The sequence below is a fragment of the Engystomops pustulosus genome, chromosome 9 (assembly GCF_040894005.1).
Source record: "Engystomops pustulosus chromosome 9, aEngPut4.maternal, whole genome shotgun sequence".
In the NCBI taxonomy this organism is placed as follows: domain Eukaryota; kingdom Metazoa; phylum Chordata; class Amphibia; order Anura; family Leptodactylidae; genus Engystomops; species Engystomops pustulosus.
Genome location: NC_092419.1, coordinates 101,430,433 through 101,445,072, shown reverse-complemented (window position 1 = coordinate 101,445,072; position 14,640 = coordinate 101,430,433). Strand labels below are relative to the sequence as shown.

At 46.2% G+C, this 14,640-nt stretch overlaps 1 protein-coding gene across 4 annotated transcripts in view; it reads left to right on the top strand.

Moving 5' to 3' along the window:
- EHMT1 (euchromatic histone lysine methyltransferase 1) overlaps window positions 1–14,382 on the top strand; it is a 40,706-nt gene extending 26,324 nt beyond the window's left edge. For 2 of the 4 annotated variants that reach the window (XM_072124880.1, XM_072124879.1), the window contains exons 18-27: window positions 301–405; window positions 4,996–5,150; window positions 5,256–5,411; window positions 5,493–5,637; window positions 5,719–5,796; window positions 9,006–9,121; window positions 9,430–9,516; window positions 9,946–10,024; window positions 11,243–11,418; window positions 12,266–14,382. In XM_072124880.1, the coding sequence (XP_071980981.1) occupies window positions 301–405; window positions 4,996–5,150; window positions 5,256–5,411; window positions 5,493–5,637; window positions 5,719–5,796; window positions 9,006–9,121; window positions 9,430–9,516; window positions 9,946–10,024; window positions 11,243–11,418; window positions 12,266–12,452 (1,284 nt within the window). In that variant the 3' untranslated portion in view covers window positions 12,453–14,382. The remainder of the gene's footprint in view (window positions 1–300; window positions 406–4,995; window positions 5,151–5,255; window positions 5,412–5,492; window positions 5,638–5,718; window positions 5,797–9,005; window positions 9,122–9,429; window positions 9,517–9,945; window positions 10,025–11,242; window positions 11,419–12,265) is intronic. The other 2 variants (XM_072124882.1, XM_072124881.1) reach the window with 1 other exon arrangement.
- Window positions 14,383–14,640: the final 258 nt, after the last annotated feature.

Below are 14,640 nucleotides of genomic sequence, written 5' to 3'. Positions count from 1 at the left end.
AAATCCCCTTTAGGACCCCACAGCAGTTTGGGTTCCTGCACTGTAAGGATCTGTTGGATGCAGACCCCCACTTTAAAGGGGCATTACGGTCCACTGGACAGGCTATCAAATCAAGGGGTGCAGAATGGAGAACCCAGATACCCCCAGTATTAATGGCATGGTGCTCGAGGGGCCGGACCCCTCCGATTTCCATACAATGGATGGCATTTTGGATGGAGTGCCCCTTTTATGTTGGTTAGACCCATCTTCTGACTACAGAGAAATGGGTTGGCAGTGGCTGATTCTTTACTTGTCCCCTAGGATGATGGCGGCTGGACCCCAATGATTTGGGCTACAGAGTACAAGCACGTGGAGCTAGTTAAACTGTTACATTCCAGCGGAGCCGACCTCAACATCCGGGATAATGTGAGTGTCACTCGGTCTCATTGGCTTTGGTTGCACTGGTTGATCAGTGTGGTTTGTGGTCTTATATCCAGACAAACAACTGGTACCAGTATGTGCTGCCCAGTATAGTGGATCCGCAATAGGAGGTGGTACATGCCGCATGCCTTTCCTAGTAATCTCTACTCGCCTGCACAAATCTTCTCCCTCAAAGCTTTTTATTAATTTTCTTTGATTTCTTTTAATTTCTTCATTAATGATTGCAGTAATTCTTCACCTTTTCAGTTTACATATAAAACTACTCTACTAATTGTACACATTACTTATTATTACCCCAATCTTCTCAGGAGCAGTACAGGATGAGTAATGTCATGTATGTACACAGTGACTGCACCAGCAGCAGAATAGTGAGTGCAGCTCTGGGGTATAATACAGGATGTAACTCAGGATCAGTACAGGATGAGTAATGTCATGTATGTACACAGTGACTGCACCAGCAGCAGAATAGTGAGTGCAGCTCTGGAGTATAATACAGGACGGAACTCAGGATCAGTACAGGATGAGTAATGTCATGTATGTACACAGTGACTGCACCAGCAGCAGAATAGTGAGTGCAGCTCTGGAGTATAATACAGGACGGAACTCAGGATCAGTACAGGATAAGTAATGTCATGTATGTACACAGTGACTGCACCAGCAGCAGAATAGTGAGTGCAGCTCTGGGGTATAATACAGGATGTAACTCAGGATCAGTACAGGATGAGTAATGTCATGTATGTACACAGTGACTGCACCAGCAGCAGAATAGTGAGTGCAGCTCTGGAGTATAATACAGGACGGAACTAAGGATCAGTACAGGATAAGTAATGTCATGTATGTACACAGTGACTGCACCAGCAGCAGAATAGTGAGTGCAGCTCTGGAGTATAATACTGGAAGGAACTCAGGATCAGTACAGGATAAGTAATGTCATGTATGTACACAGTGACTGCACCAGCAGCAGAATAGTGAGTGCAGCTCTGGAGTATAATACAGGACGGAACTAAGGATCAGTACAGGATAAGTAATGTCATGTATGTACACAGTGACTGCACCAGCAGCAGAATAGTGAGTGCAGCTCTGGAGTATAATACAGGACGGAACTCAGGATCAGTACAGGATAAGTAATGTCATGTATGTACACAGTGACTGCACCAGCAGCAGAATAGTGAGTGCAGCTCTGGAGTATAATACAGGATGTAACTCAGGATCAGTACAGGATAAGTAATGTCATGTATGTACACAGTGACTGCACCAGCAGCAGAATAGTGAGTGCAGCTCTGGGGTATAATACAGGATGTAACTCAGGATCAGTACAGGATGAGTAATGTCATGTATGTACACAGTGACTGCACCAGCAGCAGAATAGTGAGTGCAGCTCTGGAGTATAATACAGGACGGAACTAAGGATCAGTACAGGATAAGTAATGTCATGTATGTACACAGTGACTGCACCAGCAGCAGAATAGTGAGTGCAGCTCTGGAGTATAATACAGGACGGAACTCAGGATCAGTACAGGATAAGTAATGTCATGTATGTACACAGTGACTGCACCAGCAGCAGAATAGTGAGTGCAGCTCTGGAGTATAATACAGGACGGAACTAAGGATCAGTACAGGATAAGTAATGTCATGTATGTACACAGTGACTGCACCAGCAGCAGAATAGTGAGTGCAGCTCTGGAGTATAATACAGGACGGAACTCAGGATCAGTACAGGATAAGTAATGTCATGTATGTACACAGTGACTGCACCAGCAGCAGAATAGTGAGTGCAGCTCTGGAGTATAATACAGGATGTAACTCAGGATCAGTACAGGATAAGTAATGTCATGTATGTACACAGTGACTGCACCAGCAGCAGAATAGTGAGTGCAGCTCTGGGGTATAATACAGGATGTAACTCAGGATCAGTACAGGATAAGTAATGTCATGTATGTACACAGTGACTGCACCAGCAGCAGAATAGTGAGTGCAGCTCTGGAGTATAATACAGGACGGAACTCAGGATCAGTACAGGATAAGTAATGTCATGTATGTACACAGTGACTGCACCAGCAGCAGAATAGTGAGTGCAGCTCTGGGGTATAATACAGGATGTAACTCAGGATCAGTACAGGATAAGTAATGTCATGTATGTACACAGTGACTGCACCAGCAGCAGAATAGTGAGTGCAGCTCTGGAGTATAATACAGGACGGAACTCAGGATCAGTACAGGATAAGTAATGTCATGTATGTACACAGTGACTGCACCAGCAGCAGAATAGTGAGTGCAGCTCTGGAGTATAATACGGGATGTAACTCAGGATAAGTACAGGATAAGTAATGTCATGTATGTACACAGTGACTGCACCAGCAGCAGAATAGTGAGTGCAGCTCTGGAGTATAATACAGGACGGAACTCAGGATCAGTACAGGATAAGTAATGTCATGTATGTACACAGTGACTGCACCAGCAGCAGAATAGTGAGTGCAGCTCTGGAGTATAATACAGGATGTAACTCAGGATCAGTACAGGATAAGTAATGTCATGTATGTACACAGTGACTGCACCAGCAGCAGAATAGTGAGTGCAGCTCTGGGGTATAATACAGGATGTAACTCAGGATCAGTACAGGATGAGTAATGTCATGTATGTACACAGTGACTGCACCAGCAGCAGAATAGTGAGTGCAGCTCTGGAGTATAATACAGGACGGAACTAAGGATCAGTACAGGATAAGTAATGTCATGTATGTACACAGTGACTGCACCAGCAGCAGAATAGTGAGTGCAGCTCTGGAGTATAATACAGGACGGAACTCAGGATCAGTACAGGATAAGTAATGTCATGTATGTACACAGTGACTGCACCAGCAGCAGAATAGTGAGTGCAGCTCTGGAGTATAATACAGGACGGAACTAAGGATCAGTACAGGATAAGTAATGTCATGTATGTACACAGTGACTGCACCAGCAGCAGAATAGTGAGTGCAGCTCTGGAGTATAATACAGGACGGAACTCAGGATCAGTACAGGATAAGTAATGTCATGTATGTACACAGTGACTGCACCAGCAGCAGAATAGTGAGTGCAGCTCTGGAGTATAATACAGGATGTAACTCAGGATCAGTACAGGATAAGTAATGTCATGTATGTACACAGTGACTGCACCAGCAGCAGAATAGTGAGTGCAGCTCTGGGGTATAATACAGGATGTAACTCAGGATCAGTACAGGATAAGTAATGTCATGTATGTACACAGTGACTGCACCAGCAGCAGAATAGTGAGTGCAGCTCTGGAGTATAATACAGGACGGAACTCAGGATCAGTACAGGATAAGTAATGTCATGTATGTACACAGTGACTGCACCAGCAGCAGAATAGTGAGTGCAGCTCTGGGGTATAATACAGGATGTAACTCAGGATCAGTACAGGATAAGTAATGTCATGTATGTACACAGTGACTGCACCAGCAGCAGAATAGTGAGTGCAGCTCTGGAGTATAATACAGGACGGAACTCAGGATCAGTACAGGATAAGTAATGTCATGTATGTACACAGTGACTGCACCAGCAGCAGAATAGTGAGTGCAGCTCTGGAGTATAATACAGGATGTAACTCAGGATCAGTACAGGATAAGTAATGTCATGTATGTACACAGTGACTGCACCAGCAGCAGAATAGTGAGTGCAGCTCTGGGGTATAATACAGGATGTAACTCAGGATCAGTACAGGATAAGTAATGTCATGTATGTACACAGTGACTGCACCAGCAGCAGAATAGTGAGTGCAGCTCTGGGGTATAATACAGGATGTAACTCAGGATCAGTACAGGATAAGTAATGTCATGTATGTACACAGTGACTGCACCAGCAGAATAGTGAGTGTAGCTCTGGGGTATAATACAGGATGTAACTCAGGATCAGTACAGGATAAGTAATGTCATGTATGTACACAGTGACTGCACCAGCAGCAGAATAGTGAGTGCAGCTCTGGAGTATAATACAGGATGTAACTCAGGATCAGTACAGGATAAGTAATGTCATGTATGTACACAGTGACTGCACCAGCAGCAGAATAGTGAGAGCAGCTCTGGAGTATAATACAGGATGTAACTCAGGATCAGTACAGGATAAGTAATGTCATGTATGTACACAGTGACTGCACCAGCAGAATAGTGAGTGTAGCTCTGGGGTATAATACAGGATGTAACTCAGGATCAGTACAGGATAAGTAATGCCATGTATGTACACAGTGACTGCACCAGCAGCAGAATAGTGAGAGCAGCTCTGGAGTATAATACAGGATGTAACTCAGGATCAGTACAGGATAAGTAATGTCATGTATGTACACAGTGACTGCACCAGCAGCAGAATAGTGAGTGCAGCTCTGGAGTATAATACAGGATGTAACTCAGGATCAGTACAGGATAAGTAATGTCATGTATGTACACAGCGACTGCACCAGCAGCAGAATAGTGAGTGCAGCTCTGGAGTATAATACAGGATGTAACTCTGTCCCCCGATTATTGTGTATGACCACTATAAGCTGGTTTTGTACGGGTGACATAGTGTGGGGTCTCGCCCTTAGGAGGAGAACATCTGCCTGCACTGGGCGGCATTTGCAGGGTCGGTGGAAATCGCTGAGATCCTTCTGGCCTCTAAATGTGACCTCCGAGCTGTCAACATCCACGGAGATTCTCCTCTGCACATCGCTGCTCGGGAAAACCGATACGAATGCGTCACGTAAGTCGCTGCGCCACGGACTCATCCACTGGAGGAGGAGGAGGGGGGGTGTGCACTGTTACTCGTTGCTTCTTTGTAAGCTTCACCTTTCCATTTCTGGCTCAGGCTCTTCTTGTCTCATGGGGCTGAGGTCGGCCTGAAAAACAAGGAGGGCGAGACCCCACTGGAGTGCTGCAGCCCCAACTCCCAAGTGTGGACCACCCTGAAGAAGAGCAGTACCTCATCAGAGGAGCCAAATCAGGAGGAGGTGGTAATGAACAGGTAGGTCCCTCCAGCTCCCCTGCACGTGTCACCATACCTGCTCCATGGGTTTGGGTCGGCATTACCCGCTTTGTGTTACAGGGACATATCCAGGGGTTACGAGAACGTCCCCATACCCTGCATCAACGGAGAAGACGCCGAACCATGCCCCATCAATTACAAGTATGTCTCCCAGAACTGCGTGACCTCCCCTCTGAACGTGGACCGAAACATTACCCATCTACAGGTAAGGCCACGTCAGACGGCGCCCTCTACAGACAGATCTCTTACACTGCAGGAGGTAATTCCTTCATGTTTTCTCTTTCAGTACTGTGTGTGTATAGATGACTGTTCTTCAAGTAACTGTATGTGCGGCCAACTCAGCATGAGGTGCTGGTATGATAAGGTAGGTGCCTACTGTCCTCACATCACTCTTATTATTACCTAACTCTTACAGCGCTGGTAATAATAATTATAATCTTATATGGAACAATAGGAGTGAGGACCCTGATCACAAGAGCTTACAGTCTATGAGAATGAGGGGGTGACACAAGAGCTTACAGTCTATGAGGATGAGGGGGTGACACGAGCTTACAGTCTATGAGGATGAGAGGATGACACAAGAGCTTACAGTCTACGAGGATGAGGGGGTGACACAAGAGCTTACAGACTATGAGGATGAGGTGATGACACAAGAGCTTACACTCTATGAGGATGAGGGGATGACACAAGAGCTTACACTCTATGAGGATGAGGGGGTGACACAAGAGCTTACAGTCTGTGAGGATGAGGGGAGACACAAGAGCTTACAGTCTACGAGGATGATGGGGTGACACAAGAGCTTACACTCTATGAGGATGAGGGGTGACACGAGAGCTTACAGTCTATGAGGATGAGGGGGTGACACAAGAGCTTATAGTCTATGAGGATGAGGGGTTGACACAAGAGCTTACAGTCTATGAGGATGAGGGGTGACACAAGAGCTTACAGTCTATGAGGATGAGGGGTGATACAAGAGCTTACAGTCTATGAGGATGAGGGGTGATACAAGAGCTTACAGACTATGAGGATGAGGGGGTGATACAAGAGCTTACAGTCTATGAGGATGAGGGGGTGATACAAGAGCTTACAGTCTATGAGGATGAGGGGGGGGACACAAGAGCTTACAGTCTATGAGGATGAGGGGGGGGACACAAGAGCTTACAGTCTATGAGGATGAGGGGGTGACACAAGAGCTTACAGTCTATGAGGATGAGGGGTGATACAAGAGCTTACAGTCTATGAGGATGAGGGGGTGACACAAGAGCTTACAGTCTATGAGGATGAGGGGTGATACAAGAGCTTACAGTCTATGAGGATGAGGGGTGATACAAGAGCTTACAGACTATGAGGATGAGGGGGTGATACAAGAGCTTACAGTCTATGAGGATGAGGGGGGGGACACAAGAGCTTACAGTCTATGAGGATGAGGGGGTGACACAAGAGCTTACAGTCTATGAGGATGAGGGGTGATACAAGAGCTTACAGTCTATGAGGATGAGGGGGTGACACAAGAGCTTACAGTCTATGAGGATGAGGGGTGATACAAGAGCTTACAGTCTATGAGGATGAGGGGTGATACAAGAGCTTACAGACTATGAGGATGAGGGGGTGATACAAGAGCTTACAGTCTATGAGGATGAGGGGGGGGACACAAGAGCTTACAGTCTATGAGGACGAGGGGGTGACACAAGAGCTTACAGTCTATGAGGATGAGGGGGTGACACAAGAGCTTACAGTCTATGAGGATGAGGGGGGTGACACAAGAGCTTACAGTCTATGAGGATGAGGGGGTGATACAAGAGGTATTAGAGCATGTATACTGCTCCAGCCATTTTTTTTTATAAGAGAACAGAATAAAATAATATAATAAGTAACGGTGCTACTGCTTGAACCAGTCATCAGGCGCATCTTATGTACAAAGTCAGGTGAAAGTAACTGCAAAGAATCCTGGAATCAGGTGTTTTCCAGAAATCACACGGGAGGAGGAAACAGAACTGTCATGCAGTCAGCAAGTATTATAGATCCGCCTAAAGAAATGGGTTTAGGAGCTTGTTTGAAACTGTGAAGGTTGGGTATTGGTCTGAGAGTCCGGGGAAGTCCATTCCAGAGAACCAGTGCAGCTCGGGAGAAATCCTGGAGTCGTGCATGAGAGGTTCAAATTAAGGTAGAGATTAATCTCTGGCAGATCGAAGAGCATGGGTTGGACGGTAGACTGCGAAGAGAGATCGGGAGGTGCAGCATTGTGCAAAGCTTTGTGTTTACCTATAAACTTTCTCTGGCAAGTCATGTGAAAATGAGCAGAGAAGAGTTGTATTGTACCTGAGAGGAGTCGAGTTTAGAGCCTGCAGAGGGAGGATCACTTCTATAGGTCTATAGAGCACTGCAGGCTTGTAGTTCTGTGAGCTGCAGAACCAGAGATACGGGAAACAAAGAGGGGACAGGAATTTAATTTTTATTCAGAACCACAATCCTGATGTGATCTGACAGATGGGATTCTTATCTTTCAGTAGCATTTTTTTTAGATACTATAGGTCGGGAGAGAGGACTCTAAACTTGATAACTTGATTCATCTTGGGCAAAATATAAACTTGATTCATATACACTCACTGGCCACTTTATTAGGTACACCATGCTAGTAACGGGTTGGACCCCTTTTGCCTTCAGAACTGCCTCAATTCTTCGTGGCATAGATTCAACAAGGTGCTGGAAGCTCCTCAGAGATTTTGCTCCATATTGACATGATGGCATCACACAGTTGCCAATCTTCTACTGTCCAATTTCGATGAGCTTGTGCAAATTGTAGCCTCAGTTTTCTGTTCTTAGCTGAAAGGAGTGGCACCCGGTGTGGTCTTCTGCTGCTGTAGCCCATCTGCCTCAAAGTTGGACGTACTGTGCGTTCAGAGATGCTCTTCTGCCTACCTTGGTTGTAACGGGTGGCGATTTGAGTCACTGTTGCCTTTCTATCAGCTCGAACCAGTCTGCCCATTCTCCTCTGACCTCTGGCATCAACAAGGCATTTCCGCCCACAGAACTGCCACTCACTGGATGTTTTTTCTTTTTTGGACCATTCTCTGTAAACCCTAGAGATGGTTGTGCGTGAAAATCCCAGTAGATCAGCAGTTTCTGAAATACTCAGACCAGCCCTTCTGGCACCAACAACCATGCCACGTTCAAAGGCCTCAAATCACCTTTCTTCCCCATACTGATGCTCGGTAGAACTGCAGGAGATTGTCTTGACCATGTCTACATGCCTAAATGCACTGAGTTGCCGCCATGTGATTGGCTGATTAGAAATTAAGTGTTAACGAGCAGTTGGACAGGTGTACCTAATAAAGTGGCCGGTGAGTGTGTGTGTATATATATATATATATATAATTTTTTTAATAGGACATTTCATCCCATATTTGTGAGGGCAGGTAGTTTAATGGGGTAAAACCTGTCTGATAAACCATAAAGGGAACAGCCGGTCGTCCAATCTGAGATAGTTGGGCAAGTGCTGAGGATAGACTATCAATCAAAGGTCCAAAAAGACATTTTGGTTGTGCCCGCCTAAAACCTTGTTTCCTGTCTTAGAGCGGACGCCTTTTGCCAGAATTCAACATGGTGGAGCCGCCGCTGATCTTTGAATGTAACCATGCCTGCTCCTGCTGGCGGAACTGCCGCAACCGGGTCGTGCAGAATGGTTTGAAGTAAGTCCATCTATTCCCTCTATACCTCTGACAGCCCTTGGCTCAGCCGAGCATGCATGTCCTCAGTGAGAAGATATTCCACTTCCAAGAGATGTCTAGAGTATTATGTCTTGTTAGAACAAAGGACTGGACATGTACAAATCCTATATATTTGGTCCCCCTTGTACACATTAGATGGATCTATTCATCTGTTGTTATCTGGTCCTGCCCCTGCTATTTTACCTTTCCCGTATGGCCCTACTCTGTGTGATAGTACACGGTAACCTCTGCTTTTCTGTAACTATATTTAACCTCTTCCTTCCCTACAGAGTTAGATTACAACTGTTCCGGACCAAAAACATGGGCTGGGGAGTGCGGTCTCTGCAGGAGATTCCTATGGGGACGTTTGTGTGCGAGTAAGTGAAGCTGTGAGACGTTGTTGTAGTCTCTGCACATTACACATGGATCCGTATAGTAGATCCCATGGCCCCGTGTGTTGCAGTATTGTGTTGCAGGCAGTGGCATAGCTCCATACATAACGTTCTCCACCAGGTGGGCTCAGTGCACGTCTGTCCTACACATTGCCTGCAGACAGGATTTTCTGCCCTGTTTAAGCACTGAAGGAATTTATCTGCACAATGGAAAACACATTCACTGCAATCTGTCAGGACCCGGCTACAAGTCTCTTATATTACGTGCAGTCTGCCGGGGCTTTAAGGGAGTATTACTGTCTTATAGCAAATCCACAGGATGTGAGAGCTGCACTTACTCCAGGACACTTATATAGTGGTAACATGTCCACACACATAGCACCCTCACTCACTATTCTTCTGTCTTCTCACCAGGTACGTGGGAGAACTGATCTCCGATTCAGAGGCCGATGTACGTGAGGATGACACCTATTTGTTTGATCTGGACAATAAGGTGAGGCTCTTGGCAGATGATAATGTGTGATGAAAGGTGCAAGTTGTGCACAAAAATAAGCAACTTTTGTCACAGTTTTACCCATTGCAGTCTTATTGAGGCTTTAACATATGGTAATCAAGTATCATAGACCCAATCATTAGGTGCCACAGAGGTAATCATGTAAATGAAGGGTTGCCCAGCCACTCGTATGAACAATCATGGTGCCCCCATCTAAAGAATTGGGGTAACATGCTGATGGGTGGGGGACCTACAAGATTGGGATGGTCTGTTGTACCCCAGATATACAGTCCTCTGAGGTCATGGGTGCAGGTTACGCTCCTCTGTGAGTGACACCTGATGGGAGTGATCATGACTAAGGTTCTGTCTCCTGTTCTCCCGTCTTTAGCGTTTGATCACTCGGTGCATCATTTCCAGGAATGTTTTTGCAATGCTCGCACACACACGTCTACATTCTGGGAAAACGCGGCGAGTGGTCCGAGCTTGTATCAGACTGGCGGGTGCTGGGCAAGGTACTCTAAGCCTCTACACTCGACCGCCCTCACCCAACCACTTTAATTGTGCGCCTTTGGCATCGGCCGTCCATTAGACATCATTATGATGGTGCCCGGAGGGCAGGGCCAGCTCCTTTAATGCATCTTTCTGCTCGGGGACCCGTTGTGGCTGGAATTAGCAGCGGTAATTAAAGTTGGCTTGTGCATATGATGAGAAGAAAGGAGAAGCCCTCCACCTCCTCCTCCGCTGCTTCCCCAGGACATGAGGAGACCAGGCAGCTCCTCCTCAGACATCGGTGGCCTCATTTGGGTGGTTGCACTAGAGGCTCATTCCTCACCTTATAACATCTTTATTGACGGCTCATTGCACTCCCAAAAATCCAATTTGTACCTTGCTAGGTAACAAGGGGTGTTAACAACAAATCAATGGAGCCGGGTGTCTGCTGCTTGCAATGCATTGTGGGTTGAGAGCAGGGGCCCCGGGTGCCAGCACCACTAAAGCAATTTATACCATGTGACTTCCAGCTCGCACGAGCCGCTTCCTGTTACTCATAATGTGATTAATCTCATCCCTGTAAAGTGTATCAAGAACGTCTCAGCTTCTTCATGCGCTAAGAGGATTCGTTCCTTGACTGGAGTCAAGGAGTTGCCAAAGAGGCACAAGCAGTTGCCAGTCCTCCTCTCCGGATGACCCCCGTCTTATTATCCGTGTCTTGTCTTACAGGATGGAGAAGTCTATTGCATTGATGCTCGATTCTACGGCAACATCAGCCGCTTCATCAACCACCTGTGCGAGCCCAACCTGCTTCCCGTCCGGGTGTTCATGTCCCACCAAGACCTGCGCTTCCCCCGCATCGCCTTCTTCAGCAGCAGACAGATCCGAGCAGGAGAACAGATCGGGTGAGAATATCACATTCAGTACTTGATTGTGGGAAAGCTGGGTGAAGCCCACTGAACACCCAGCTTTCCCACAGTGCTATGACCAATCCATGTATTGCCACATAACATGGCGGAGCAGAAGGGAGCGATAGACGTAGGTACAACCCAGTGGAAAGCCTCAGTATCTGGTGATACATTATAGAAATACCTCTCCTTAAAGAGAACCTGTCAGCAGGGTTTACACCACTAAACTACCAGCCCCTCAGGTAAGGGATGAAATGTCTGTTCTTGTATACCTTCTTTTATGTGACATCTCATCCATTTACCTATATCTACTCCAAAGAAAATCAAACATGATGCATACACTTTCTGTGTCATATTAAAGATAAGAATCTCATCTTTCTGCTAACATCAGGTTTATAGTCCTGTGTACTATACAACTGGACACACAGGCCCCATGTTTCACATGAGTTTAGTGGTTACATGGGAAATATCCCTTCAGGAGCCCCTACCTTCTGTTCTGTAGCATGTAGACACATAGTCCTGGTGTCATATTAAAGATAAGATCACATCAGTAAGTAACAGAACCTAATTAATCACTCGTTATGTAACAGAACCGGAAATACCGCCAGCTAAACGCATAGTTGGGAATACAAGCTGCAGATAAAGGTCCAGGTTCTGACTATTTTCTAACTTCCTGTATGTCCAGGTCTGTAGCTCGCAGGACTGAAAGATTAGATTCTTATATTTAATATGACCCAAGAAGCTTGAGAAGAGTCGTATTTGCCTGACTTTGAGGGAGATGGGAGTCTGGCAGGTCCATACAGTGGGGTCCGCACTTCTCACACTTTGTCTCTCTCCTCGTTAGGTTTGATTATGGCGATCGCTTCTGGGACATTAAGGGCAAGGTGTTCAGCTGTCGCTGTGGCTCCCCGAAGTGCAAGCACTCGGCGATGAAAGTGTCCCCTCCGTGCCAGCCAGCGACCCCTCCAGAAGCCCCCCAGGAGAACGGGCTACCAGACACCAGCTCCACCACTGCGCACAGCCTCTGCTGAGAAGATAGGAACAGCCTCACCTACTCTTCCCCCTTCACCCACCATTCTTCTGTAGGGACCCTGGACCAGGTGCCCAAATCCTATCAATGGAGCTGGATGTCGCCCACTGACGGTGAAGTCTTCTGACTACAGGGAGACGTCTCACAGACTCCTTCACTCGTTTTCTATTTTCTAAGCATTCACAGACTTGGGGTTGACCCTTTCCTTGCCAGAGCGTGGCACACAAGGAGTTAACAAGTGAAAAGTATTTTTACCCCACCACTTCCCCAAAGGGTGGGGGGGAATCGTTGTATTAACCCTCTGTCACTCGAGTCGCACATATGATGTCTTCTCTGGTTGTGCCGCCATCAAGGGCTAAAAGGGACTGACCAGTGAGAGAAAGAGGACCACAGGTACTGTTCTTCCAAAAATAAAACCCCTTGAACGGAGGCCGACTTATATACACCTCCCCCAAAATACCCTGACCTGGAGCATAGGGCCTACTCACCGAAAATGTCTGGGTTGTATTTGATCTGCTGATCTCTCCAGTTTATGTCGGAAGCAAAAACGCTTTTCCAAAAACAGCGCCACTCCTTGCCCATAGGCCGTGTTTGGTATTGCAAATACCGGATGCAGACCCATGGTTAAGAGTGCATTCAAAAAAGATGACCCTTTATCATATCTCGGATGATCCCTTTAAGTCAGGTGGTGTTTTGGGTGGGGGGGCATTTCAGGTCACGGAGTGAAGCAACGCCGCAAAATTTTCCCCATTGAACAAATTTTCGGTTTGTGTAGCAATGCAAAAGGAATTCTGGACCGTCCCTCCGTTTCCTGCTTGGAAATGTTCAAATGTATGGACAAATGGGCGTGTCTCTCCTGTGTCTGACTTTGTCAGATGATTGGACAGTATCGCACCATACAAGGACACACCCCTTGCTGTCAATTTAGTTTTCCATTTCTAGGAGGAATAACAGAGGGACAGGACAACACACAGTTATAAGGAAAGATGTTTCAAGATTGCAAGTTTTTACTAAGACCTGTCCGGACCGGTGAATGACGCTGCAGGACTCCGAGGGGCGCGGTTTGTTTAATACAATTTGTAAAGGTTACCCCAAATCTGTGTCTATCCATCCATGTATGTAGGTTCTTGTGCTGCCCCCTCCTCTTATACTGACAGTATTTTCTACATCCTGAACATCGATGGTTACAACATCTAAGACGGACCCGTCGCTGTGTCCTGCGGCTCCTAAAGGGTTAATAGTGCGAGCGAGACCATGGTTCCCCCTCCTCACAAGTTTGGGTCAGAGAGACTGTAAAGCCTCAACATGGCAGCGGGCAGAACCAGCCGATCCGGACTTACGCAAATAGAAACGGCGAGCGATTTGTGGCGAGAGCGGAAGCGTCTTGTATTTTCCATGCAATGAATTCCTACGACGTGGATCTTTTTACGACAAAAAAACAAAACAAAAACTTACAAAAAAAAAAAGTTTGGAAGTTCCAGAGATTTAAAAGGTGCTGAATCCCCCCCATTCCCCCCATCCCCTGATTTCTATACAGATTCCCTATCAGTTGTACCATAACAGAATTCTGATTTTAGGAGAAATTGCCAGAAAGCAGAACTTTTTTTTTTTTTTTAAGAAAAAAAATTATTTGAAAACCGCAAAAAAAAAAAAGTTAGTTGAAGCGAAGCGTAGTGTGAATAAAGTTCTTCTTTTTGTATTTTATGTTTGTTTTTTTCCTTTTAAAATAATAAAAAAAACCACCACACAACCTGCCGCCGTTTCCCGTGGATTTTTAATTTTTTTTTTTAAGATTTAGTGCAGCTACCGGGTGCTCCCTGTTTTATCATGGATTGTACGTGCCCCTCCCCCCGGTATTTGCCAACATCCAGTCTTCATTTCCTGTTTTGTTTTCAGAAAAAAAAAACAATAAAAACATTCTTTAAATCTGAGCGTGGACGTTCTCTTCCGAGGCCGCTAGAAGGGGGAGGGGGTGACTGCCGCTCCGGCTCCCACCTCCTCCTATAATCGGGAGTTAAAGGGGCGGCGGTGTGCCTTTAAATGGAATCGCCATGACACGACTAAGCTCACAGCAGTTTTTAACCTGCGGCTCACTACAACTCCCAGCAGGTAGTCAGGGCAAGGGACTACATTGAGGTTTGCCCATTTTTTGGAACAGGGGGTGGTTGTTTCATAAATACATCAGATGG